Source organism: Bos mutus, chromosome 11 (assembly GCF_027580195.1).
Source record: "Bos mutus isolate GX-2022 chromosome 11, NWIPB_WYAK_1.1, whole genome shotgun sequence".
NCBI lineage: Eukaryota > Metazoa > Chordata > Mammalia > Artiodactyla > Bovidae > Bos > Bos mutus.
In genome coordinates this window covers 8,815,310-8,838,432 of record NC_091627.1, presented here as the reverse complement: position 1 = coordinate 8,838,432, position 23,123 = coordinate 8,815,310, and the positions used below count along the sequence as shown (strand labels likewise).

At 44.2% G+C, this 23,123-nt stretch overlaps 1 protein-coding gene across 3 annotated transcripts in view; it reads left to right on the top strand.

The window, feature by feature from the left end:
* GARNL3 (GTPase activating Rap/RanGAP domain like 3) overlaps positions 1–23,123 on the top strand; it is a 164,794-nt gene that overhangs the window by 94,489 nt on the left and 47,182 nt on the right. For all 3 annotated transcript variants that reach the window (XM_070378964.1, XM_070378965.1, XM_070378966.1), the window contains 6 exons: positions 5,100–5,164; positions 7,529–7,592; positions 8,578–8,604; positions 18,699–18,774; positions 19,414–19,512; positions 20,579–20,682. In XM_070378964.1, coding sequence (XP_070235065.1) covers positions 5,100–5,164; positions 7,529–7,592; positions 8,578–8,604; positions 18,699–18,774; positions 19,414–19,512; positions 20,579–20,682 — 435 coding nt within the window. The remainder of the gene's footprint in view (positions 1–5,099; positions 5,165–7,528; positions 7,593–8,577; positions 8,605–18,698; positions 18,775–19,413; positions 19,513–20,578; positions 20,683–23,123) is intronic.

Genomic DNA, 23,123 nt, shown 5'->3' with positions numbered 1-23,123 from the left:
AAACTGTCTCACGCATCTCTGAATGTGTTCCTTCTAAATGCAAAGGAAAAAAATGATTCACCCTTGTAAAAATTCCATCCAGACAATACAGCAAGTAAAACAGGAGAGGATCAAAATTCAAGTACTCAGAGATAATCACTGCAGTGTCCTTCTTGACATCACACACATACACACACACACACACACACACACACACACACACACACCCAGGCTAGGTAAATGGATTGATGTTGACACGCATGCATGTATCCTCCTGTGCTCACTTAGTATAGCTGGATATGCACTTGTACTTGACTCTCCCGTGCGTTTGTTAATTCCACTGAAAACATAGACTGGAAGGTGTTTTTTCTTGGAGAGTGACCCCGGAAAGCCACAAAACAAAGGTGATGGGGAAGAAGAGCTTTACCTCTTTGTCATGAAGAAAAGTACAGAGGCACAATCCCATGAGCCCTGGGCTTTATATCTGTGTTGGCAGCTTGTGGTGATGTTACCAGCATCCAGGCTGGGCTGAATCCTCCCTCCCTATTCCATGGTGCTGTACACTTGGTCACTTCAATCATGCCTGACTCTGTGAACCCCGTGGACTGTAGCCCACCAGGCTCCTCTATCCATGGGATTCTCCAGGCAAGAATATTGGAGTGGGTTGCCATTTCCTCCCCCAGGGGATCTTCTTGACCCAGGGATGGAAGCCGTGTCTCCTGCATCTCCTGCACTGACAGGCGGATTCTTTTAGAGTTAAAAAGGGAATTTTACATATGGACCACGTCATAATCTCCTTTGCTAAATAAACGTGTAGTATAAATCCTTTGCAGATTATAAATCTGTTCAGTTCAGTGCAGTTTAGTCACTCAGTCATGTCTACTCTTTCTGACGCAATGGACTACAGCATGCCAGGTCTCCCTGTCCATCACCAACTTCCAGAGTTCACTCAAACTCATGTCCATTGAGTTGGCAATGCCATCCAACCATCTCATCCTCTGTCATCCCCTTCTCCTCCTGCCCTCAATCTTTCCCAGCATCAGGGTCTTTTCAAATGAGTCAGCTCTTTGCATCAGGTAGCCAAAGTTGGAGTTTCAGCTTCAATATCGTCCTTCCAATGAACACCCAGGACTCCTCTCCTTTAGGATGGACTGGTTGGATCTCCTTGCAATCCAAGGGACTCTCAAGAGTCTTCTCCAACACCACAGTTCAAAAGCATCAATTCTTTGGCGCTCAGCTTTCTTCACAGTCCAACTCTCACATCCATACATGACTACTGAAAAATCATAACCTTGACTAGACAGACCTTTGTTGGCAAAGTAACGTCTCTGCTTTTTAATATGCTGTCTAGGTTGGTCATAACTTCCCTTTCAAGGAGTAAGTGTCTTTTAATGTCATGGCTGCAGTCACCATCTGCAGTGATTTTGGAGTCCAAAAAATAAAGTCGTGACACTGTTTCCACTGTTTCCCCATCTATTTCCCATGAAATGATGGGACCAGATGCCATGATCTTAGTTTTCTGAATGTTGAGCTTTAAGCCAACTTTTTCTCTCTCCTCTTTCACTTTCATCAAGAGGCTCTTTAGTTCTTCTTCACTTTCTGCCGTAAGGGTGGTGTCATCTGCATATCTGAGGTTATTGATATTTCTCCTGGCAATCTTGATTTCAGCTTGTGCTTCTTCCAGCCCAGTATTTCTCATGAAGTACTGTGCATATACATTAAATAAGCAGAGTGACAATATACAGCCTTGACGTACTCCTTTCCCGATTTGGAACCAGTCTGTTGTTCCATGTCCAGTTCTAACTGTTGCTTCCTGACCTGCATACACATTTCTCAAGAGGCAAGTCAGGTGGTCTGGTATTCCAATCTCTTTCAGGATTTTCCACAGTTTATTGTGATCCACACAGTCAAAGGCTTTGGCATAGTCAATAAAGCAGAAATAGATGTTTTTCTGGAACTCTCTTGCTTTTTCCATGATCCAGCGGACGTTGGCAATTTGATCTCTGGTTCCTCTGCCTTTTCTAAAACCAGCTTGAACATCTAGAAGTTCACGGTTCACGTATTGTTGAAGGCTGGCTTGGAGAATTTTGAAGCATTACTTTGCTAGTGTGTGAGATGAGTGCAATCGTACAGTATTTTGAGTGTTCTTTGGCATTGCCTTTCTTTGGGATTGGAATGAAAGCTGACGTTTTCCAGTCCTGTGGCCACTGCTGAGTTTTCCAAATTTGCTGGCATATTGAGTGCAGCACTTTCACAGCATCATCTTTCAGGATTTGGAATAGCTCAACTGGAATTCTATCACCTCCACTAGCTTTGTTCGTAGTAATGCTTCCTAAGGCCCTTGACTTCACATTCCAGGATGTCTGGCTCTAGGTGAGTGATCACACCATCGTGATCATCTTTTTTGTACAGTTCTCCTGTGTATTCTTGCCACCTCTTCTTAATATCTTCTGCTTCTGTTAGGTCCATGCCATTTCTGTCCTTTACTGAGCCCATCTTTGCGTGAAATGTTCCCTTGGTATCTCTAATTTTCTTGAAGAGATCTCCAGTCTTTCCCATTCTATTATTTTCCTCTATTTCTTTGCACTGACCACTGAGGAAGGCTTTCTTATCTCTCTTTGCTATTCTTTGGAATGCTGCATTCAAATGGGTATATCTTTCCTTTTCTCCTTTGCTTTTCACTTCTCTTCTTTTCATAGCTATTTGTAAGGCTTCCTCAGACAGCCATTTTGCTTTTTTGCATTTTTTTTTCTTGGGGATGATCTTGATCCCTGTCTCCTGTGCAGTGTCACGAACCTCCATCCATAGTTCATCAGGCACTCTGTCTATCAGATCTAGTCCCTTAAATCTATTTCTCACTTCTACTGTATAATCGTCTGTAGCTATTCCCTAGTGGCTCAGATGGTAAAGCGTCTGCCTGCAATGCAGGAGACCTGGGTTTGATCCCTGGGTTGGGAAGATCCCCTGGAGAAGGAAATGGCAACCCACTGCAGTACTCTTGCCCAGAAAATTCCTGATGGCTACAGTGCATGGGGTCATAAAGAGTTGGACATGACTGAGTGACTTCATGACAACTGTATAATCATAAGGGATTTGATTTAGGTCATACCTGAATGGTCTAGTGGTTCTCCCTGCTTTCTTCAATTTAAGTCTGAATTTGGTAATAAGGAGTTCATGATCTGAGCCACAGTCAGCTCCTGGTCTTGTTTTTGCTGACTGTATAGAGCTTCTCCATCTTTGGCTGCAAAGAATATAATCAATCTGATTTCAGTGTTGGCCATCTGTTGATGTCCATGTATAGAGTCGTCTCTTGTGTTGTTGGAAGAGGGTGTTTGCTATGACCAGTGCGTTCTCTTGACAAAAGTCTATTAGCCTTTGCCCTGCTTTATTCTGTATTCCAGAGCCAAATTTGCCTGTTGCTCCAGGTATTTCTTGACTTCCTACTTTTGCATTCCAGTCCCCTGTAATGAAAAGGACATCTTTTTTGGGTGTTAGTTCTAAACGGTCTTGTAGGTCTTCATAGAACCGTTCAACTTCAGCTTCTTCAGTGTTACTGATCAGGACATAGACTTGGATTACCATGATATTGAATGGTTTGCCTTGGAAACAAACAGAGATCATTCTGTCATTTTTGAGATTGCATCCAAATACTGCGTTTTGGACTCTTTTGTTGACCATGATGGCTACTCCATTTCTTCTAAGGGATTCCTGCCCACAGTAGTAGATACAATGGTTATCTGAGTTAAATTCACCCATTCCAGTCCATTTTAGTTTGTTGATTCCTAGAATGTTGACGTTCACTCTTGCCATCTCTTGTTTGACCACTTCCAATTTGCCTTGATTCATGGACCTAACATTCCAGGTTCCTATGCAATATTGCTGTTTACAGCATCGGACCTTGCTTCTATCACCAGCCACATCCACAACTGGGTGTTGTTTTTGCTTTGGCTCCGTCCTTTCATTCTTTCTGGAGTTATTTCTCCATTGATCTCCAGTAGCATATTGGGCACCTACCGACCTAGGGAGTTCATCTTTCAGTGACCTATCTTTTTGCTTTTTCATACTGTTCATGGGATTCTCAAGGCAAGAATACTGAAGTGGTTTGCCATTCCCTTCTCCAGTGGGCCACATTTTGTCAGACCTCTCCACCATGACCTGTCCGTCTTGGGTGGCCTTACATGGCATGGCTTAGTTTCATTGAGTTAGACAAGGCTGTGGTCCATGTGATCAGATTGGCTAGTTTTCTGTGATTGTGGTTTCCGTCTGTCTGCCCTCTGATGCCCTCTCTCAGTACTGGGGTTTCTCTTACCTTGGACATGGGTTATCTCTTCACGGCTGCTCCAGCAAAGCACAGCTGCTGCTCCTTACCTTGGATGTGGGGTATCTCCTCATGGCCTTCACTCCTGACCTTGGACGTTGGGTATCTCCTCTCGGTCACTCACTGCTCCAGTGCCGCGTGGCTGCCACTTTTGGGAGATTATAAAGAGGCTAGCCTTGTCTGTCCTGGGTGCTTAGACATGGGACTGAACCATTCAGGCAAGCCTTCCTTTAGTCCCTTTCCTTCAGCCAGTATTGACTGAGTACTTTCTATGAGATAGTCACAGTGGGTACTCATTCAGAGAGGAAGAAACAGACTTTAAATAAGTAAACACAGAAAAATATCAAAGTATACATTATGAAAACTTGGAAAGCGCCAGATGATTTCTAGTTTGAAAAGTTTTTGACCTGGAGGAATCATATTTGCATCCTATTGAACACATAGAGACTGTTTTCTTATTCTGATCTTTGAGGCTGATCCAGTTCTTGGCTCAGAGACCAAACCCCTTCTCTGGTTTAGGCAGCTCATCTGCTCATCACAATGCCAGAGACACCTGAGACCAGCAGTCCAGATGCTTAAAGCGTAAATGCCTAGGGGTTGGAAGGATGGGGGGTGTTGTTGAGCCTGTGCTGTTGAGCCTGATTAAGAATTTTTCCAACGTAGGATACATTTATTCATATATGTGCCTCTTAAAGAAACATGAACAAGACTAGTCATGGGTTTCTTTTATGTGACGAAGTAAGACTCTTCCAGGGATGGAAATTGCCAAGCTTCTCACTGGTTTGCTGTTTTGACTTTCTAGGGTACTCAGAAAATATGCCTTCCTTACAGCCCCACGAAAACACTTTCTGTGAAGTCCATCTTAAGGTGAGTATGTGTGAGCAGAAACCCAACAGCAGGCAATCATAAATGGGTTTTATCCTATGAGCTTTCTGATGTCAGCTTGCTATTTCTGTGGGCCTTGGCTATATACTAAACATTTTGCTAAGCACTTGGCACACAGTACCTAATTCAGTAGTCACAGTAACCCTGTAGGGCAGGTAGTACTATTATCCCATTTTATAGGTGAGGAAATGGAGGCCTAAGAGGACAAAGCCACAGCTGCTGTGTAGTGGAACTGAGGCTCAAGTCCAGGTCTGGCTGGTTCTGAAATTTGCTGTCAAGCATTTCCGTCCTGCATATGTTGCCTGTTTCTTTCCTGCACGTGTGCAAATACTTTGATTTTGTAAAGAAAATCAAGAAATATTTTTTCCTTTCATTTTTCTTGTTGGAAATAGAAACTCAGATGTCAGCAAATGCTTCTCAGAGAAGAACGTGCTTTTTCTTCACCAAACAGAAAGCTAAATGAATGGAAGGAACTGCTCACTTCTCGGCACTCAGCTGTTTCTCATGCCCCCACCTTTCCACCTCCCTCTGTTCTTTCCCCCATGTTGGGTGTCAGCTTCCCCTTGGCAATGTGGCCACTCGGGTCAGCCTGGTGCTTTGTCACCAGCTAAGATGTTACAGTAACAGCAGCTTCTGTTTGTCAGGCACTGTGCTGAATGTTTTACAAGCATTGTCAGGAAATCTTTAAGCCAGCTCCATAAAGTATATCTATTATTACCACCTACTACCACTACTCTACATAGGAGGAATTGGAGCTTCAGAGAGGTGAAGGGATTTTACAGAGATCTCACAGCTGGTAGACCACAGTGCTGGGATTTAAACCTAGATCCGTGTGACTCCAGGGCTTGGGCTGTCAACCACTAATGTCACACACTAGTCCTGTGTGACTCTGAGAGCTTATCCAGGTGGCCTGGTAGTTTAGTCTCTATTCATCTGCAACCAGGTGGTGGTCAGAGATGGCATTTTCCATGTTCCCACCTATTACTGTTACTTGGCAGCATGTCTCTTACAGTGATGAACTTGACTGTCCATTAGTGATTGCAACTGGCTGATGAAAGGGTCCTGAGATTAACAAATAAAACATTTGTATCTTGTTTTCAAGCTTGATTTTGTCTTTGAATTGCAGACCATCTCCCCTCTGCTGTAGGCCCCCTGGTTTTTCTCCTGGCCAGTCTGAAGCCCGAGCTAAGAATGACTCCATGGAGAGGTTAACCTTTTTGTTGAGCACTGAAGTGTCTTGCTGCTTCTAAATCTGAACTTTAAGAGTCATACTTTGAATTATATTGGCCTAAATTTCTGAAAATCCTTTTATTTTCTTCTTCTAAAATGATGTTTCTCCAGCTCCTTTCTTCTGTATATTTAAAGACTGGGGATTTCAATGAATTTTAATTTCATTTAGTTATCTGAGGAGACCTTCACTTTTCGGCCCACCACTCATAGCCACAGCAAGCTGCAGCAAGAAAGTATTTTAAAGTTGCAAAGATTAAAATTTCTACAGTTGCTGCCAATGGAAAAAAAGATATTCTCTGTTACAGTCATCAACTTGAAAACTTAAAAATTAAAATATACATACTATTGGGTCAGATAAGCTGAGTTCAAATCTTGGCTTCATGACTTAACAGCTTTGTTATCCTTAACTAGTTCTTTAACTACTGAGCCTCAATATCCTCATCCTCAACGTGAGGATAAAATAGTACTTGCCTCATAGAGATTGGATGAGATAATCCACGTGAAATATTTAGCAGGGTGCCTGGCATATAGTAAATGCTCTGTAAATATAGCTTTTAGCTTTACCTTTCATTTACAGATATGAGGATTCTTGCTGAAGAGGTCAGGGATCATTTTGTTCAATTACCTTGTTTTGTCCTAGAGGAACTTAGCTCAAGGAAATTCAAGTTGCTTGGTCAAAGCAAAACATAAAAGAATAATCTTGTTAAGAACAACCTTTTGTCCTTAGTGAGAGAGGAATTACCAAAGGAAGAAAGACATGTCAGGTCATCTTAATTACATTTCATCTTATCATTCATTACTATGTAAATGTCAATGGATCTCTTTTTTTGGTAAATAAAGGTAAGAATCATGGAGATTAGCCAGGGTTGCCTACAGCAGGTGCTCCCCACTTCTCCCTTCTCTCTGAGTGTGCTCAGGGGCAGCCTCTGAGGTTGGTTACTCAGATATGTTCCTTCACTGATCGCTCCTTGTTGGCTCCTACCTCCTTTGGCCCCTCTAGAAATCCAGCTATGATCTTCTAGGGTATAATACTTGGCTTTTCTGAGGACCTAAGACTGGCTCCACATTATTTAAGTTTCCACCACACTGCAGCTCACTCTGTCCATTCTATTGCAGTGCCATGAATCTGGACAAATTCGAGAAAGGCCCCAGGGAAATTTTTCACCCTGAGATACAAAAGGTAACTCAGAACTTTGTGCTTCGTAATTGTATAATGTGCCCACAGTGTTAGAAATGGCAAATTATCAGTGATTCTTAGCCTAGGATCCCAACCAGAATCACCAGTGGTTCTCATCATGAAGAACTTCCCACCTGAGAGTCCGATGGGAACTGACTAAGATGGAGGCTGGGAGTCTGTCATTTTCAGAAATTCAGAGGATAGCAGGCATCCAGAAAGCTGTCCTGTTTTCTTAGGACTTACTGTTAAAGGAAATCAGTCTGCCTTGGGAGAAAAATGTTTAGAGTCATAATCAAGGTAATGGTCCATCAGAAGAATGGCAACTAGACTTTTGTCTCGCAGTTGCAATCAATTTCGCTTCTAAATTCTCCCCTTGAAACTCATAAATGCAGCCATCACTAACAGTGTGACAGTTGTGTGTCAGAGCTGAGCTTCAAGGAGCTGGCCTGCCAGGTGGGGTGAAATGGGAAGAGGTTGGAGAGGCAGCCTGGCTGGGTTCTGTCCGGGAGGCAGCAGGCAGCCAGTAGAATCATCCTGCAGAGGAATATCTGAAAACGAGATATAGCAACCTTCTGCCTATTTATGTCATACCTCTATGCCTGTTTTCACCAAAGACACTGTCATACTCTCCCTTTCACTCATGAGCTTCCCTTCTATCCTCTGTGTGTGTCCGTGTGTGTGTGTGTGTGTGTGTGTATGCATGCATGTGTAAAACTTACCAGCAGTAGTTCCCCTGTTGTAATCAGGTGTCTGTAGGTTTCTCTTAGGAAGCTTGAGCAACCAGCTTCCAGCATAGGGAAAAGAGTTCTGACAAATCACTGGATCCAAAAAGTACACAGTATAAGTAAACTTTAGCTTAAAAATGGAATATTTTGAGGTGGAGAAAAGTGGTGTTAGTGACAGAAGATGAAGCTTGGCTTTCACAAAAAGTCAACATAAAATGATCACCATTAATCCTGGACTTGACTTTTTGAACTTCATTTGACAGGACTTGCTGGTCCTTGAAGAACAAGAGGTAAGTAGTGTTGCGAGATGCCGGGTCCTGCTACCCCACCCTGATGTTTGTCAATGAGCTTCCCCTTCACCAGGAACACAGCCTTTCCCTCAGGCACACCTCTCCGTGGATTTGCACAGCGAGTCTCTTATCACTGAAAGACTTGACTGACATATTCTCTCTGGTGTATTTCAGAATTTTCTTTGCAGCTAGCCATAAAGATAGAGAAACAATCAAGCTGCTTAAATCTGCTTGGAATCATTCAAATTTTAATCCCATGATCAGGGTGAGGAATGAGGTTTTCATTTTCGTTCAATTAAAGCTGAGGTACTTTGTTAGCACATTTAGAATGCCATATTATGTGCATGTTTCTATTCCCTGTTGTCCCACTTGAAAAAGAATGTTAGGTTTTACAAGTGCATGATTAACGTAGAGAAATATCTGAAATACTATCACTCAACAGTTGAGTATTTACTCAATGAGAGTGTGTGTACACTGTTCCTGTTGGTAAACGGCAGTATCACCTGTCCAGTTGCTGAGGCCAGACTTGGAAACATCCCTAATACCTCCTGTCTCTCACACCCCATCTAATCCATCAGCACATTCCGATGACACTGTTTCAAAACATACCCCTGACTCGCACGCTTCTCAGTGCTTCCACCACCACCACTCTAGTCCATCGACACCAGTCCCACCATCTCCCACCTGGATTCTGCAGAGCCTCCTGCTCTTCTGCCTGCTTCCTCTCTTGCCCTCTCTTCTAGTTTTCATAGAGCATCCAAACATGGTAAGCCATCTGCTCCCTTTGCTCACAACTCACTGGCTTCCTATCCCACTCAGATGAAGCCCAAGGTCCTCACTGCAGCCTGCTAGGGCCTGTGTAATAAGGCCATCCTCTGCTCCACCCTCGGCTCCACACTAGCCACTGGCCTCCTGCTTCCTCGTCTGCAGGAAGCCTGCTACTCCCACTGCAGGGATGCTCGTCCCAGACGTCTCCTGGGTCACACCCTCTCTTGATTGGCATCTCTGCTCAGGGAGGACTTTCCGGTCCCTTAACTAAAATATCTCTCACCCACTGCCCTTCTACACTGTTTGTTGATCTTCTTAACACATGGATTTCATTTATTCAGTTTTTATCTGTCGCCCCCACTAGAACAGGGACTTCTTCCATTTTTCTTCACTGCTGTATCCTCAGAGCCTAGAATAGTACATATAGAGGACACAGAGTAAGTCTTTGGTTGAATATGTGAATTATTCATTGACTGAGTGAATAATGAAATCGTATGATGCCATTGAAAGAAATGAGGTAGATCTTTATTTACTGACATGGAAAGATTTCCACAACGTAGTACTTACCGAGGAAAAAACAATTTGTGGGGCAATACAGTATAAGCCTAGTTGTTTCTGTAGGCAAAGATTTCTATGTATATTCATTCATTCCTTGATTCAACAAATGTTTACTGACCTCTGACTGTGTACTATTTGAGGCGTTGGGGGTACATTGATGAACAAGGCAAGGTCCCTTCTTCATGGAGCTACAATCTGCTGGGCTGAGACAAACTAAGCAAGAAAATAAACAAGCATAAACACAGTCCTACTGACAATTCCAAGAGCTCTGGGGAAAGTAAACAAGATAGTAACACAGCATAAGGAGTAGATTTTACCCACTGGCCAAACAGAAGGTTTCTCTGAGGCAGTGACACCTCATGATTCCTGAACATGGCAATGTAAAGTCGAGGAGGGAGGCTGAGCGGCTGCCCCCCACATTGTTGGCAGGAGTCGCCATGGGCAGGTTAGTGGAAGTGTCGGGCAGGATGTGGCAGAGAATGGGCAAAAGGAGACATCTACATTGTAATCTACCTATTATCCGTGTACAATCATGCTTGTTGCTGAAGAATCCATGAACTCCATGTGTAACTTGTAAAAGGCAAAAGATAAAAGTCATACACATTTCTGATAAACATTTTAAAAATGCAAAAATTAACAAAAGATATAAGCAAAATATCACCTAAAATCACAGAGAAAACTAGTATTGGTAGAGTATCACATTTTGAGATATATTTTCTATATTTTATCTAAGATTAGGGTTATACCATGTATAGTTTTTAGGCTTCCCTCATGTCTCAGCAGTAAAGAATCTGCCTGCAGTGCAGAAGCCGTTGGAGATGTGGGTTTGATCCCTGGGTCAGGAAGATCCCCTGGAGGACAGCATGGCAACCCACTCCAGTCTTCTTGCCTGGAGAATCCCATGGACAGAGTAGCCTGGAGGGCTACAGTCCATAGTGTCACAAAGAATTGGACACGACTGAAGTAACTTAGCACGCATGCATGTATAGTTTTTATGTCTCAAAATTCCTAATTCATAAATATTTACTGCACACCCACACAGTACATGCACCTGCCCTTTGTGACAAACAATACAGAAGTGTATCAGTGGAAAACAGGAAGGAGCTTCTCTGCTGGTTCAGACAGTAAAGAATCTGCCTGCAATGCAGGAGAACTGGGTTCAATCTTGGGTTTGGAAGATCCCCTGGAGAAGGGAATGGTTACCCACTCCAGTGTTCTTGCCGGGAGAATTCCATGAACAGAGGAGCCTGGCAGGCTACAGTCCATAGGATCACAAAGTGTCAGATACGACTGAGCAGCTAAGCACACATACACGTCGGTGGGAAACACGAATGCTCCCCCACTTCACCACTTCCACCCTCTCTTGAAGAACCCCTGTTGCTGTTTGGTTTATTCTCTCGTACTTATCTTTGAACCTCCCAAATTTTGAAAAAGGAGTAGCTCATCTCTTTATTTCTCAATTTTATTTCCTTACCAAGGGCATATTTGCTAGCAGCACCAAGGGCACTCATTATAATGTACTTGAGGAGGTGTGACCAGTGATTAGCATCCTTCATAGCCTCCTTGAGAGCTGTGTGGCCAAGGCACTCTTCTTTAATCTCACCCGCTTCTTGAATTTATCCCGGTTCTTCCCAATTATAGTGATAATCAGCTGCAAAGATGAGCAGGGAAAAAATAAACAACACTAGTGATGTTTCTGAACGGTTGGCTATTTGGTAAAGTGTTGTTGGTGTCCTGAAATCCATTGTGTGGAGAGCCTCCTCTCCCCCCGGCAAGAGAAAACATGGTGTCCCAGGCAACACACATGGAGGGGTTGACAGATGTGTAGGAACATGTGAAACACGGAAATATGGAGGCATTGCCCAGACAAGAGTAACGAGGAGCTGAGGGTATCCAGTGCTGAATTAAGACATCGTATCTTGATTCCAAAATATTCTTTTGGAATCCGTGGGGCTTGTTGTTCAGTCGCTCAGTCATGTCCGACTCTTTGTGACGCCATGGAATGAAGCACACCACCTGTCTTTCGCCAGCTCCCAGAGCCTGCTCAAACTCATGTCCATTGAGTCGGTGATGCCATCCAACCATCTTGTCCTCTGTTGTCCCCATCTCCTCCTTTATTCTTCCCTCTCATACTTCACTTTCCTCAGAAGAAATATAATTCCTAGCATACTATTAATTCCCCAAAATGTGACTATACGTTGGTTTATAATCATGTTGAGTTTTGTCTCATAAAATTTGGAACTTAAAAATGTAAAGTCCCATACAAGTAGGAATTACAAATATGACCTTATCTCTATGGTGAGTGTCTGAGCAGGATTGAAGTCCCGAGAAAACCAGTTCCCACGATTCCCTCCACCAGTCACCTCCCTCCAGGGGCCCGGGTATGGTCTTGAGACTTTGCACTCCCAGCCATCCCGCAAGGCCCCCTGCTGCATGTAGCAGCCAGCCTCATGAAGCACTGATGACAGCAAGTTCAACGCTGTTAAAATATGACCCGTGATGGTCAGGTAGCCCCAAGTCAAGTGATGCCCTCCTCAAATAGCCCCTCATAAAAGCTATCTCCTCCAGAAATACCGTGCATTCTGTTTAGTGATACCTTGATTTCTGGAGATAGGAGACAACTCTGTTAGTCACTGACATCATTTGGGAAGCCCTGGAAACAAAATTACCTAAATGAGACTCTGTAATTTCAAGTGCTTACCAAGGCCTTGCAACACCAGTCTTTTGGGAGCCTCCACCTGAAGTGGAGGCTGAAGTGATGCTGAAGCTGAAACTCCAATACTTTGGCCACCTGATACAAAAAACTGACTCACTGGAAAAGACCCTGATGCTGGGAAAGACTGAAGGCAGGAGGAGAAGGGGATGACAGAGGATGAGATGGTTGGATGGCATCACCAACTCAATGGACATGAGTTTAAACTCCAGGAGTTGGTGATGAACAGGGAGGCCTGGCGTGCAGCAGTCCATGGGGTTGCAAAGAGTCAGACACGACTGAGTGACTGAACTGAACTGAACTGAACTAAACTGAACTTGAAGTGGACGGGGTCCTCTCAGCAAGGATGCTGGTGCCAATGACAGAGAAGCCCCAGAAAAACTTTCCAAAGCTTCAGTCAGTGATCAGGCAGCAATGGACCCTATTTCTGCTTGTAACTCTCAGCTTCACTCAACTCAAAACCATCCTGAGAAGACTGTGGCCCTGTGTTGAAAAGAGCACTGCATCGCAAGTCAGGAGCCCCGACTTCCAGCTCCAGTCCTGCCATCCACTTAGTCCCAGGCTTGGGCACATTGCATCTTCCCTGGGCTTCAGTTGTCCTGTCTGTAAAGTGAAAGCGTGGATTCAGTGGAGCATAGGGCGGTTAGTTCATGGCTCATCATTTCAGTCATTGACCCAGTACTTCTGCCCTTGGCTTGCTAGCTGTCATCCCAGCTGGACATGACCCTGAGCTGGTTGCTTCTGCTGTTTGGGTCCTCCAGTCCAGTGATTCTCAGACAGGGGCCCCTGGGCCAGCAGCATCGCATCACCTGTGGGCTTGTTGCAAATACAGATTCTTGGGCCCTACCCCAGACCTGTGGGATTGGAGGCCCTGGGATTGGGACCAGCAATCTTTATTTTAACAAGCCTCCCAGCTGATACTGATGCCTGTTCAAGTTTGAGAACCACTGCTTTAATCCCTGTGCTGTTATTCTAAGAAGGTTATCTGTCAGACCCCAAACCACTGTAGGTGCTTGTTAAGGGACCACTGAGAGTGGAAGAGGTGTCAGAGTCATGGAGACATATGATCGCTATCATCATTTCCAAAAACAGAGAAAGAAGAGCTACAAAAAAAAAAAAAAAAGAACCCCAAAGTGACAGGGTTCCTTGTCAAAATCCCAAGAAATTTACCAAAAATACATTTATATGGAAGAGGTGACCATTTGGACATCACCAGATGGTCAACACAGAAGTCAGATTGATTATGTTCTTTGCAGCCAAAGATGGAGAGGCTCTATACAGTCAGCAAACATAAGACCAGAAGCTGACTGTGGCTCAGATCATGAACTCCTTATTACCAAATTCAGACTTAAATTAAAGAAAGTAGGGAAAACCACTAGACCATTCAGGTATGACCTAAATCAAATCCCTTATGATTATACAGTGGAAGTGAGAAATAGATTTAAGGGCCTAGATCTGATAGATAGAGTGCCTGATGAACTATGGAATGAGGTTCATGACATTGTACAGGAGACAGGGATCAAGACCATCCCCATGGAAAAGAAATGCAAAAAAGCAAAATGGCTGTCTGGGGAGGCCTTACAAATAGCTGTGAAAAGAAGAGAAGTGAAAAGCAAAGGACAAAAGGAAAAATATAAGCATCTGAATGCAGAGTTCCAAAGAATAGCAAGGAGAGATAAGAAAGCCTTCCTCAGCGATCAATGCAAAGAAATAGAGGAAAACAACAGAATGGGAAAGACTAGAGATCTCTTCAAGAAAATCAGAGATACCAAGGGAACATTTCATGCAAAGATGGGCTCAATAAAGGACAGAAATGGTATGGACCTAACAGAAGCAGAAGATATTAAGAAGAGGTGGCAAGAATACACAGAACTGTACAAAAAAGATCTTCATGACCCAGATAATCACGATGATGTGATCACTGACCTAGAGCCAGACATCCTGGAATGTGAAGTCAGGTGGGCCTTAGAAAGCATCACTATGAACAAAGCTAGTGGAGGTGATGGCATTCCAGTTGAGCTATTTCAAATCCTGAAAGATGATGCTGTGAAAGTGCTGCACTCAATATGCCAGCAAATTTGGAAAACTCAGCAGTGGCCACAGGACTGGAAAAGGTCATTTTTCATTCCAATCCCAAAGAAAGGCAATGCCAAAGAATGCTCAAACTGCCGCACAATTGCACTCATCTCACATGCTAGTAAAGTAATGCTCAAAATTCTCCAAGCCAGGCTTCAGCAATACGTGAACCGTGAACTTCCAGATGTTCAAGCTGGTTTTAGAAAAGGCAGAGGAACCAGAGATCAAATTGCCAACATCTGCTGGATCATGGAAAAAGCAAGAGAGTTCCAGAAAAACATCTATTTCTGCTTTATTGACTATGCCAAAGCCTTTGACTGTGGATCACAATAAACTGTGGAAAATTCTGAAAGAGATGGGAATACCAGACCACCTGATCTGCCTCTTGAGAAATCTGTATGCAGGTCAGGAAGCAACAGTTAGAACTGGACATGGAACAACAGACTGGTTCCAAATAGGAAAAGGAGTATGTCAAGGCTGTATATTGTCACCCTGCTTATTTAACTTATAGGCAGAGTACATCATGAGAAATGCTGGACTGGAAGAAGCACAAGCTGGAATCAAGATTGCCAGGAGAAATCTCAATAACCTCAGCTATGCAGATGACACCACCCTTATGGCAGAAAGTGAAGAGGAACTAAAAAGCCTCTTGATGAAAGTGAAAGTGGAGAGTGAAAAAGTTGGCTTAAAGCTCAACATTCAGAAAACGAAGATCATGGCATCCGGTCCCATCACTTCATGGGAAATAGATGGGGAAACAGTGGAAACAGTGTCAGACTTTATTTTTTTGGGTTCCAAAATCACTGCAGATGGTGACTGCAGCCATGACATTAAAAGACGCTTACTCCTTGGAAGGAAAGTTATGACCAACCTAGATAGCATATTCAAAAGCAGAGACATTACTTTGCCAACAAAGGTCCGTCTAGTCAAGGCTATGGTTTTTCCAGTGGTCACGTATGGACCACTGAGAGTTGGACCAGTGAGAGTTGGACTGTGAAGAAGGCTGAGCGCCGAAGAATTGATGCTTTTGAACTGTGGTGTTGGAGAAGACTCTTGAGAGTCCCTTGGACTGCAAGGAGATCCAACCAGTCCATTCTGAAGGAGATCAGCCCTGGGATTTCTTTGGAAGGAATGATGCTAAAGCTGAAACTCCAGTACTTTGGCCACCTCATGCGAAGAGTTGACTCATTGGAAAAGACTCTGATGCTGGGAGGGATTGAGGGCAAGAGGAGAAGGGGACGACAGAGGATGAGATGGCTGGATGGCATCACTGACTCAATGGACGTGAGTCTGGGTGAACTCCAGGAGTTGGTGATGGACAGGGAGGCCTGGCGTGCTGCGATTCATGGGGTCGCAAAGAGTCGGACACGACTGAGCGACTGAACTGAACTGAACTGAACTGTGGAAAATAAGTTGTATCTGACCACTTGTGTTTCTTTCCTCATTTATTACACACAGAGTTGTTCCATGAATATTTATTAACCCTCTCCAAAATACCCAGCATGGTAGTGGGCCCTGGAGATTCCACAGAGAGCAAGATATGTACCATCCCTCCTTCATGGGACTTAAGTTCTAGTGGTGCGTGCGTGCTCAGTCGCTTCAGTCGCATCTGACTCTTCGCAACTGCCAGGCTTAGACTGCCAGGCTTCTCTGTCCATAGGATTCTCCAGGCAAGAATACTGGAGTGGGTTGCCACGCCCCACTCCAAGGGATCTTCCTGACCAAGGGATCGAACCCAGGTCTTCTTCGTCTCTAACACTGCAGGCAGATTCTTTACCACTGAGCCTACAGAGAAGCCCAAGTTCTAGTGGTAGAAACAGACAAATATGCAAGTTCAATAAAAAGAATTACAGAGTGTGAATAGGCCTATTAAGAAGATAAACAAAGGGCCATGAAGGAGAATAACAGTGCAGGGAGGGTGACCATGTTAGGAGATCAGGAAGTCCTCTCTGAATTGACAAGTGAGCTGAGACCCGAATGGTGGGCAAGAGCCCTGGGTGGAGGCACCATCCTGAAAGCTACCTCCCTCTTCCTCACTCTACAGAGAAAACCACTAGATAGAAAATTATTACTACTGATGGGTATGTATCTGTCCTTCAGATGTACTGGGGACAGAAGAATGTTTAGAAGTACAGCCTTAGCCCCTTGGCTTTTCAGAGTTTGAATGCTCCCAGACCAGCCATCCTGAATTCTGTGCTCTGCCGTGACCCACCCACCTCTGACCCATTGGCAATACTTTGTTGTTGTTTAGTCACTAAGTGGTGTCGACTCTTTGCAATCCCATGAACTTCAGCCCACCTGGCTCCTCTGTCCATGAGATTTTCCAGGCAAGAATACTGGAGTGGGTTGCTATTTCCTTCTCCAGGGGAACACCTTGATGGAGAAATGGGCTAAACCTCTCTAAATTTGGTCTTCCCCTAGATGACTTGAGAGATCCCCTGCAAAGGCTTGGGAAGGAGAAAAGTAGGTTAGGTTCTGCCAAAGGCTGGGCTTACCCTGATTGCTTCCCAGGCCTCAGGAGTGAAATGGCTTGCATTAAAAATCCAAGTGGGGTATAGTTTCTTTTTTGGAGGATAGTGTTATTAATTTTTTTGATATTAATTTTCTTTTAATACCAAATCACTATAATACTGTGTCATTTTTAAACATTTTAATCTTAATGGATTCCACTCCCTAGCTGTTTCCAACAGCAACAATCTACAAGGCTAGTTTTTCTACAATCTCAATAGTTTCCACATTCCCAAGGCCAAGTCTACTCATACTGCCCTTGCCTAAGCCCGTGACAGGTTGGAGAAGAGGAATCACAAATAGCCTTCCCTCCTTCACCTAAGAATTGTGCTCTTTCTCTAGGGCCTATTTTCCAGAAGCGACCTCTGAGTTCACAAACGATCTCTGTGAGGTCAAACGGCAGAGGCATCGAAGGATGCCTTTTTCCCGTACGGCCAGCAGTATTCTACTCACCTTTGTTCTTTGTTGGCTCCTTAACTGGCAACTGAGAATCCCCTCATCAGACAGCCTTGCAAAAGTTGGTCTTTTCCTACCTCAGATTTTTGTTTTAATTATGCAATGTTTCAGGCACACAAAAAAAGCATAGACTATATATAATGAAGACCTATGAACCTGTTACTCAGTTTAAGAAAAAATTATATGAAAAACACAATTGCAGTACTTTCATGGTGGCCTAGTGGTTAGGATTCTGGGCTTTCACTGTGGTGACCCGGGTTCAGTTCTGGGTCAGGAAAAATTCTGCAAGGCAAGTGGCACAGCCAAAAAATAAATAAATACAATTGAGCTCCCTGATCCTATTCTCTCTTCCCTGTAGAAGCTGCCATCTTGCATTTGGTATTTATCACTCCCACAGCATCTGATTTTAATCCTACATTTAATGTTGAGGATAGTAGACTGAACATTTATACTGGCTATTTCCTGATTGCCTTTTTCTCCCCACATCTGTTTTGTGACTTCTTGAGATTAAATAGCTTTAGGAGTTGGGGCAAATGAGCTTTTAGACCACATTGTCTTCAGTTTCCATTTCTATTTCTAAAAGAGTCCACGAGTTTTTAGCCTGAGATTGTTGGGTTAAATTTTGAATCACCCTGAGTTCTCTGCTAGCTGGGTTCCAGACTGCCACTGCTGGGCTGATCGGAGCATGGTGCCAGTCCTGTGAGCTCCTGGGGTCTGTTTACTTTGAGCACTGTTTTGCTGCAGAATGGACCTGGCATCCTGCAGGCTCCATTGGTAATGAAATTTCCAGTGAACTCACAGAAGAACACAGGGTTTCCTCATAAGCTATAAAAATCTATAAAAATCAACAAATAATTGTTGTTAATATGGGTCAAAATTGCAATGGAGGGGAGGAGGTAATCCAGCAAGTCGCCACTGAGGTCCCTGTAGGGTCCCTAAATACCAGCACGTCGCATAACTGTGTCTGCTTTGGTGAGAAAATTAAATCCAGCACCTTTTGTTGTCTCATTGTAAGGGCTCTGTGAATTTCAAGTTTGGGGTTCTTTTTGCCAAAGACGGCCAGCTCACAGATGATGACATGTTCAGCAACGGTGAGTGTCTCCCCCTTTTTCTAACAGAAACCCTGCCCCACCTCATTGCAATTTAGACAATTGCAACTCATCTTACCCGCTCAGTCTTTAATGCAAAGAAACAGCCAGTAGTTTTTATGAAGCTGAAGGGTAAATTTTCGGGGTAAATTTGGTAGGACATATGTTTTCCCAGTTTCGTTCATTTGACAAATATTCATTGGTCACTGAATCTGTGCCAAGCACTGGCATGGGGGATTCAGTGTAACTGGAAAATTACATGGGGATTTGTTATCTCAGAAGCAATGGGGAAATTTTTCTCTGTGATTTTTATGCTTAAGAGAATTAGAAAATGGCCCTCTTTTCCTGTTATTTAGCACTTTTCATATTAGAGGCCTGTTCCTTATTAACAGGAGTAGTAATGATGTTTTCCTTCTGCATTACTAGATCCTTGTGACCCCAGCCTGGCAGCACTCAGGTTGCTTAGACTGAGTCTGTAGTTTTTCCTTTCCTCAGATTCTGGGAACTGTGGGCCTCCTGCACAGTCTCCAGAAGAGGGAATGTCCGTGGAGCCTAGTTAATCTTCAAAGGATTTCAGTACATAGCTAGAAACTAGGACCTTGTGGACACTGCACTTTGTTCACACTTGACCTCTTCTTACAGAAATCGGAAGTGACGCTTTTCAAAAATTTTTAAATCTGCTGGGTGACACCATCACTCTCAAGGGCTGGACAGGCTACCGTGGTGGTCTGGACACCAAAAGTAAGCTTGCCTCCTCCTCCATTCTGCTGTGTTTTGTAGAAGTTTTGTTTGCCAGCCTTATCTGAATTTGAATGTATACCCAGGGTGGAGTGTGCTGTCTTATAACTATACAGCATTTATGGGTTTTTTCTTGTGCTTGCACTTCTGTCGTTTTATCTGCTCTTCACAGCCAGTCCTGGAGGTAAGCCAGACAGGTGATGTGAGGCTCACTGGCCTAAATTTGATAAACTTCAAATCAGGTATCCTGAGCCTCTGGGGGCCTCGTCTCTCCACCAGCCCATGCTGAAGTCAATTCACAAATTCTGAATACAGGAAGGTCAGGCGGTTTGTGAGAGCTGCCCTGAGCTCTCCTTATCCACCTTAACTGGTGGATGCTGGGATAAAGTATTCAGCCCCAGTGGTCAGGCCCAGCTTCCCACTCCCATGACCCCCCAACAAGCTCTGTGTGCCCATGGTCACTCCTGGAGTCCATCAGCCTCATTTCCCTTTCCTGGGATAATCTGATAGACACCCCTAGGAGTTAGACACTACTTTTATCTCTATTTGCAAATTTTAAGAAACTGAGGCTCAGAGAAAGGTGAGGTAATGTGTCAGAAGGAACATAGCTAATGAGAACTCGAATCTGAGTCTGCCCAACTCCAAACTCCATGCTATTAGTCAGTATACAATGCTGCCAGGGATATAGCTCCTTTTGTTTTATGGACATGATAATTACTTGTATGTCATCTTGTGTTCATTTTGGCCTGGACACCAGCAGTAACTAGAAGGCAAGGAGTTGTAACATGCTGTCCTTTGGGGCTCGGACTTCTCATGATCTCCTCTGCTCTAAGCAAGGCATGAATGAGACAGCAAGAGAGCTTAGAGGGGGATGAAGAGGCCCCCACGTGGGCAGTAGCCTTGCCTCAGCTGGAGAGGGATCCGTACTGTTGCCTCCACTCAGGTGGATGATCATAGGATCTTTGGAATGTGCTAACTGTGCTGTATTCCTCTAGCCTGCAAATAAAGACTGTTTCCTTACGGCCTCAGAACTCCCTGTGCCCACTAAATGCGTATTGTATTTTTACAGATGATACCACAGGGATTCATTCTGTTTATACCATCTACCAAGGGCATGAGATCATGTTTCATGTTTCTACCATGTTGCCGTATTCCAAAGAAAACAAACAGCAGGTACGTGTGAACACGCAGAACATTCAGCAGTGACCTCAGTGTGGAGAGCACATTGCTAACTTCATAGAACCAGAGACTGTGGATGTTCATACACGAGCTGAATTTCAGGACCAGTTTGGGGATGTTGTTTCCAGTCTGTTTGCTTGCAGTTTCACCAAGGCTTAGGAAGAACTACCCTTACTGGTGCTGGCCCCTTCAGGAGATAAAGGCTCAGACAGTCATGCACCTGTGTGTCTGTGTGACCATGTGTGTGTGCCTGTGTGTGAGTGTGGTTTTCTAGACCCCTGACAGACGGCTTTGCATATACGCATCCTGTGACTTCTCTCCACGTGCCTGTGTCTTGTCAGAATGGTTGCAAGCATTTTTTCAGGTTAATGCAGGAGGTTAACACTGACCATTTCCCCAGTGGCCTGTGCCCCGTTGCGGAAAAAACTACCTAAGAACACTCTGCCACTGCAGAGATTAGCCGTTTCCAGAGAAAACTTGCCCATTTGATGAAATCCAGATATAACAAAAATACATGCTGCTGGTTTTTTAAGGATTTGGGGGGTTCCATTTACCTTTGTATGAGATTCTTATCCTTTTTTTACACATTGAAGGCATCTGTGTAAGTAAATATCACAAACATGAATCGACAGTTGTTCAGCAAAGATTTGCAAGAAATGTGAACCTAGAGCCAGTACGTGAGCGCTAAAAGGGATTTTTTCTAAACACTTATAATCCTTATTTCAATGAGATTCCAGTAGGAGAAAGACACAAAGCAGATGGTTGGGCTAAAAAGTGATGTTATGATCATGAGATGTAGCGATGCTTTGGGGACATGCAGGTGGTGGGCTCAGGAAGAGCTAGTTCTGTTTGATGGTTTGGGGCCTGGAATAAGGAGCTGGTGGATTGTCTTACAGGCAGTGGAGACCCTCTGGAGAATTTAAGCTTGCTCTGATTTTAGAAGGCTAACTGGCAAGGGACAGGCGTAAGCAGGAAGTGCCTCGGCCCAGTAGGCTTGCTTAAGTGTCTAAGAGTTCCTTTCTGCAAGCTTCTTCCCTTGTGTGGCTGAGGTGACCTATATTATCACTACCAGGCTCCACCTCTTAGGAGCTGAAGCTCTTAGGACCCTGGGTTCACATGGAGAAGAGAGACCAAGCTGACCCTCCAACTCATCATGAATTATGTTGACCTCTTACATCTCAACAATGCTAGGGAAAAAATTCCACTGAAATATTTCATAACCCTCCTCCTCCCCCAACCCTGACCTTTTCAGCCCCGTACATTCACTAAAATAGCCTGTGTCCTGTGACAAATGACGGCATTAGCCGGAGACAGGAGGAATGAATTTGACAGTTCAACCTTTGCCCAGCTCCAGACTTTAACCTTATCTTTTTGAAGGGGCTGTTAGCATATTAAGAGAAAACAGGCTCACCAGGAGCACTGAAATGTTCCCAGATAAACTCTGGTGTTCTCAACATCTTGGCTGGATCTGTGGGTATGCTTGGGCCTTCCACTTGCCCAGCATCAGTAGATGTGAAGAAAATCACAACTATGAACCTTCTCTCTGTTACCAGAAACATAAAGCAGTGGGGAAGAGAGCCAAAGAAGTGCAGAATGACAGTGAACCTTCTCGGTGCAGAGAAGGACCAATAACCGCAAACCTCTCTCTGTACCTGCCATGGTCTCTTTGGGGCCTAAGGTAACGGTCAGAAAATCTTGGTGGCTCATAAGATCTTGGTGGCTCTTTGATCTCCTAACATCTAAAACACTAGTGGGACAGTCTGAGCCACATCCCAAATCTGATGTAAAGAAACAAACTTTCACAAAGATTTTGTAGATTTTGGTTTTACAATAACTCCTTCATCTCTTTCTTCTATCACCGAAGTAAACCACAGTGGGGGCAAGGAAGAGGGTATTGATATTTGTCTTTCTGGGGCTTATCTTCTCCCTAACAGCTGTGATGTCCTCGCCCCTAACACCCAGTCTCCCAGTGCTCCAGAACCTGACTACAGCTTTCAGGACCAGATAAAAGCACAGGCTCTGTGTCAGCCCTGGGCCCAGCCCCAGCTCTGCCTCAAAGTGGCTCTGGGATCCTGGACTCTTTGTGTGTGATGACAGCCCCAGGGCTCAGTTCCCAGCTCCTTTCTCTTCTCTTTCTATACTCACACACCCATTCATATCCCATCCCATGCCCCAGACACCCAAACTTACATCTCCAGCCAGCCTAGGGGGAACTCCAGACCAAATATGCAGGCTTCTTGACGCCTCCCCTGGGCTCAGCGTCTCACACCCAGTCTGTCCAAAGCTGAATTCCCTACTCTCCTCCAGACCTCTTCCTCCCAAAGTCTTTCTTATCTCTGATGATGGCTCTTCTGCTCTTCCTGTGTGTGGGGCAAAATGACCTTAGAATCATTCTTGATTCCTGTCTCTCCTTCTCATCCCATATTCAGTTTGTC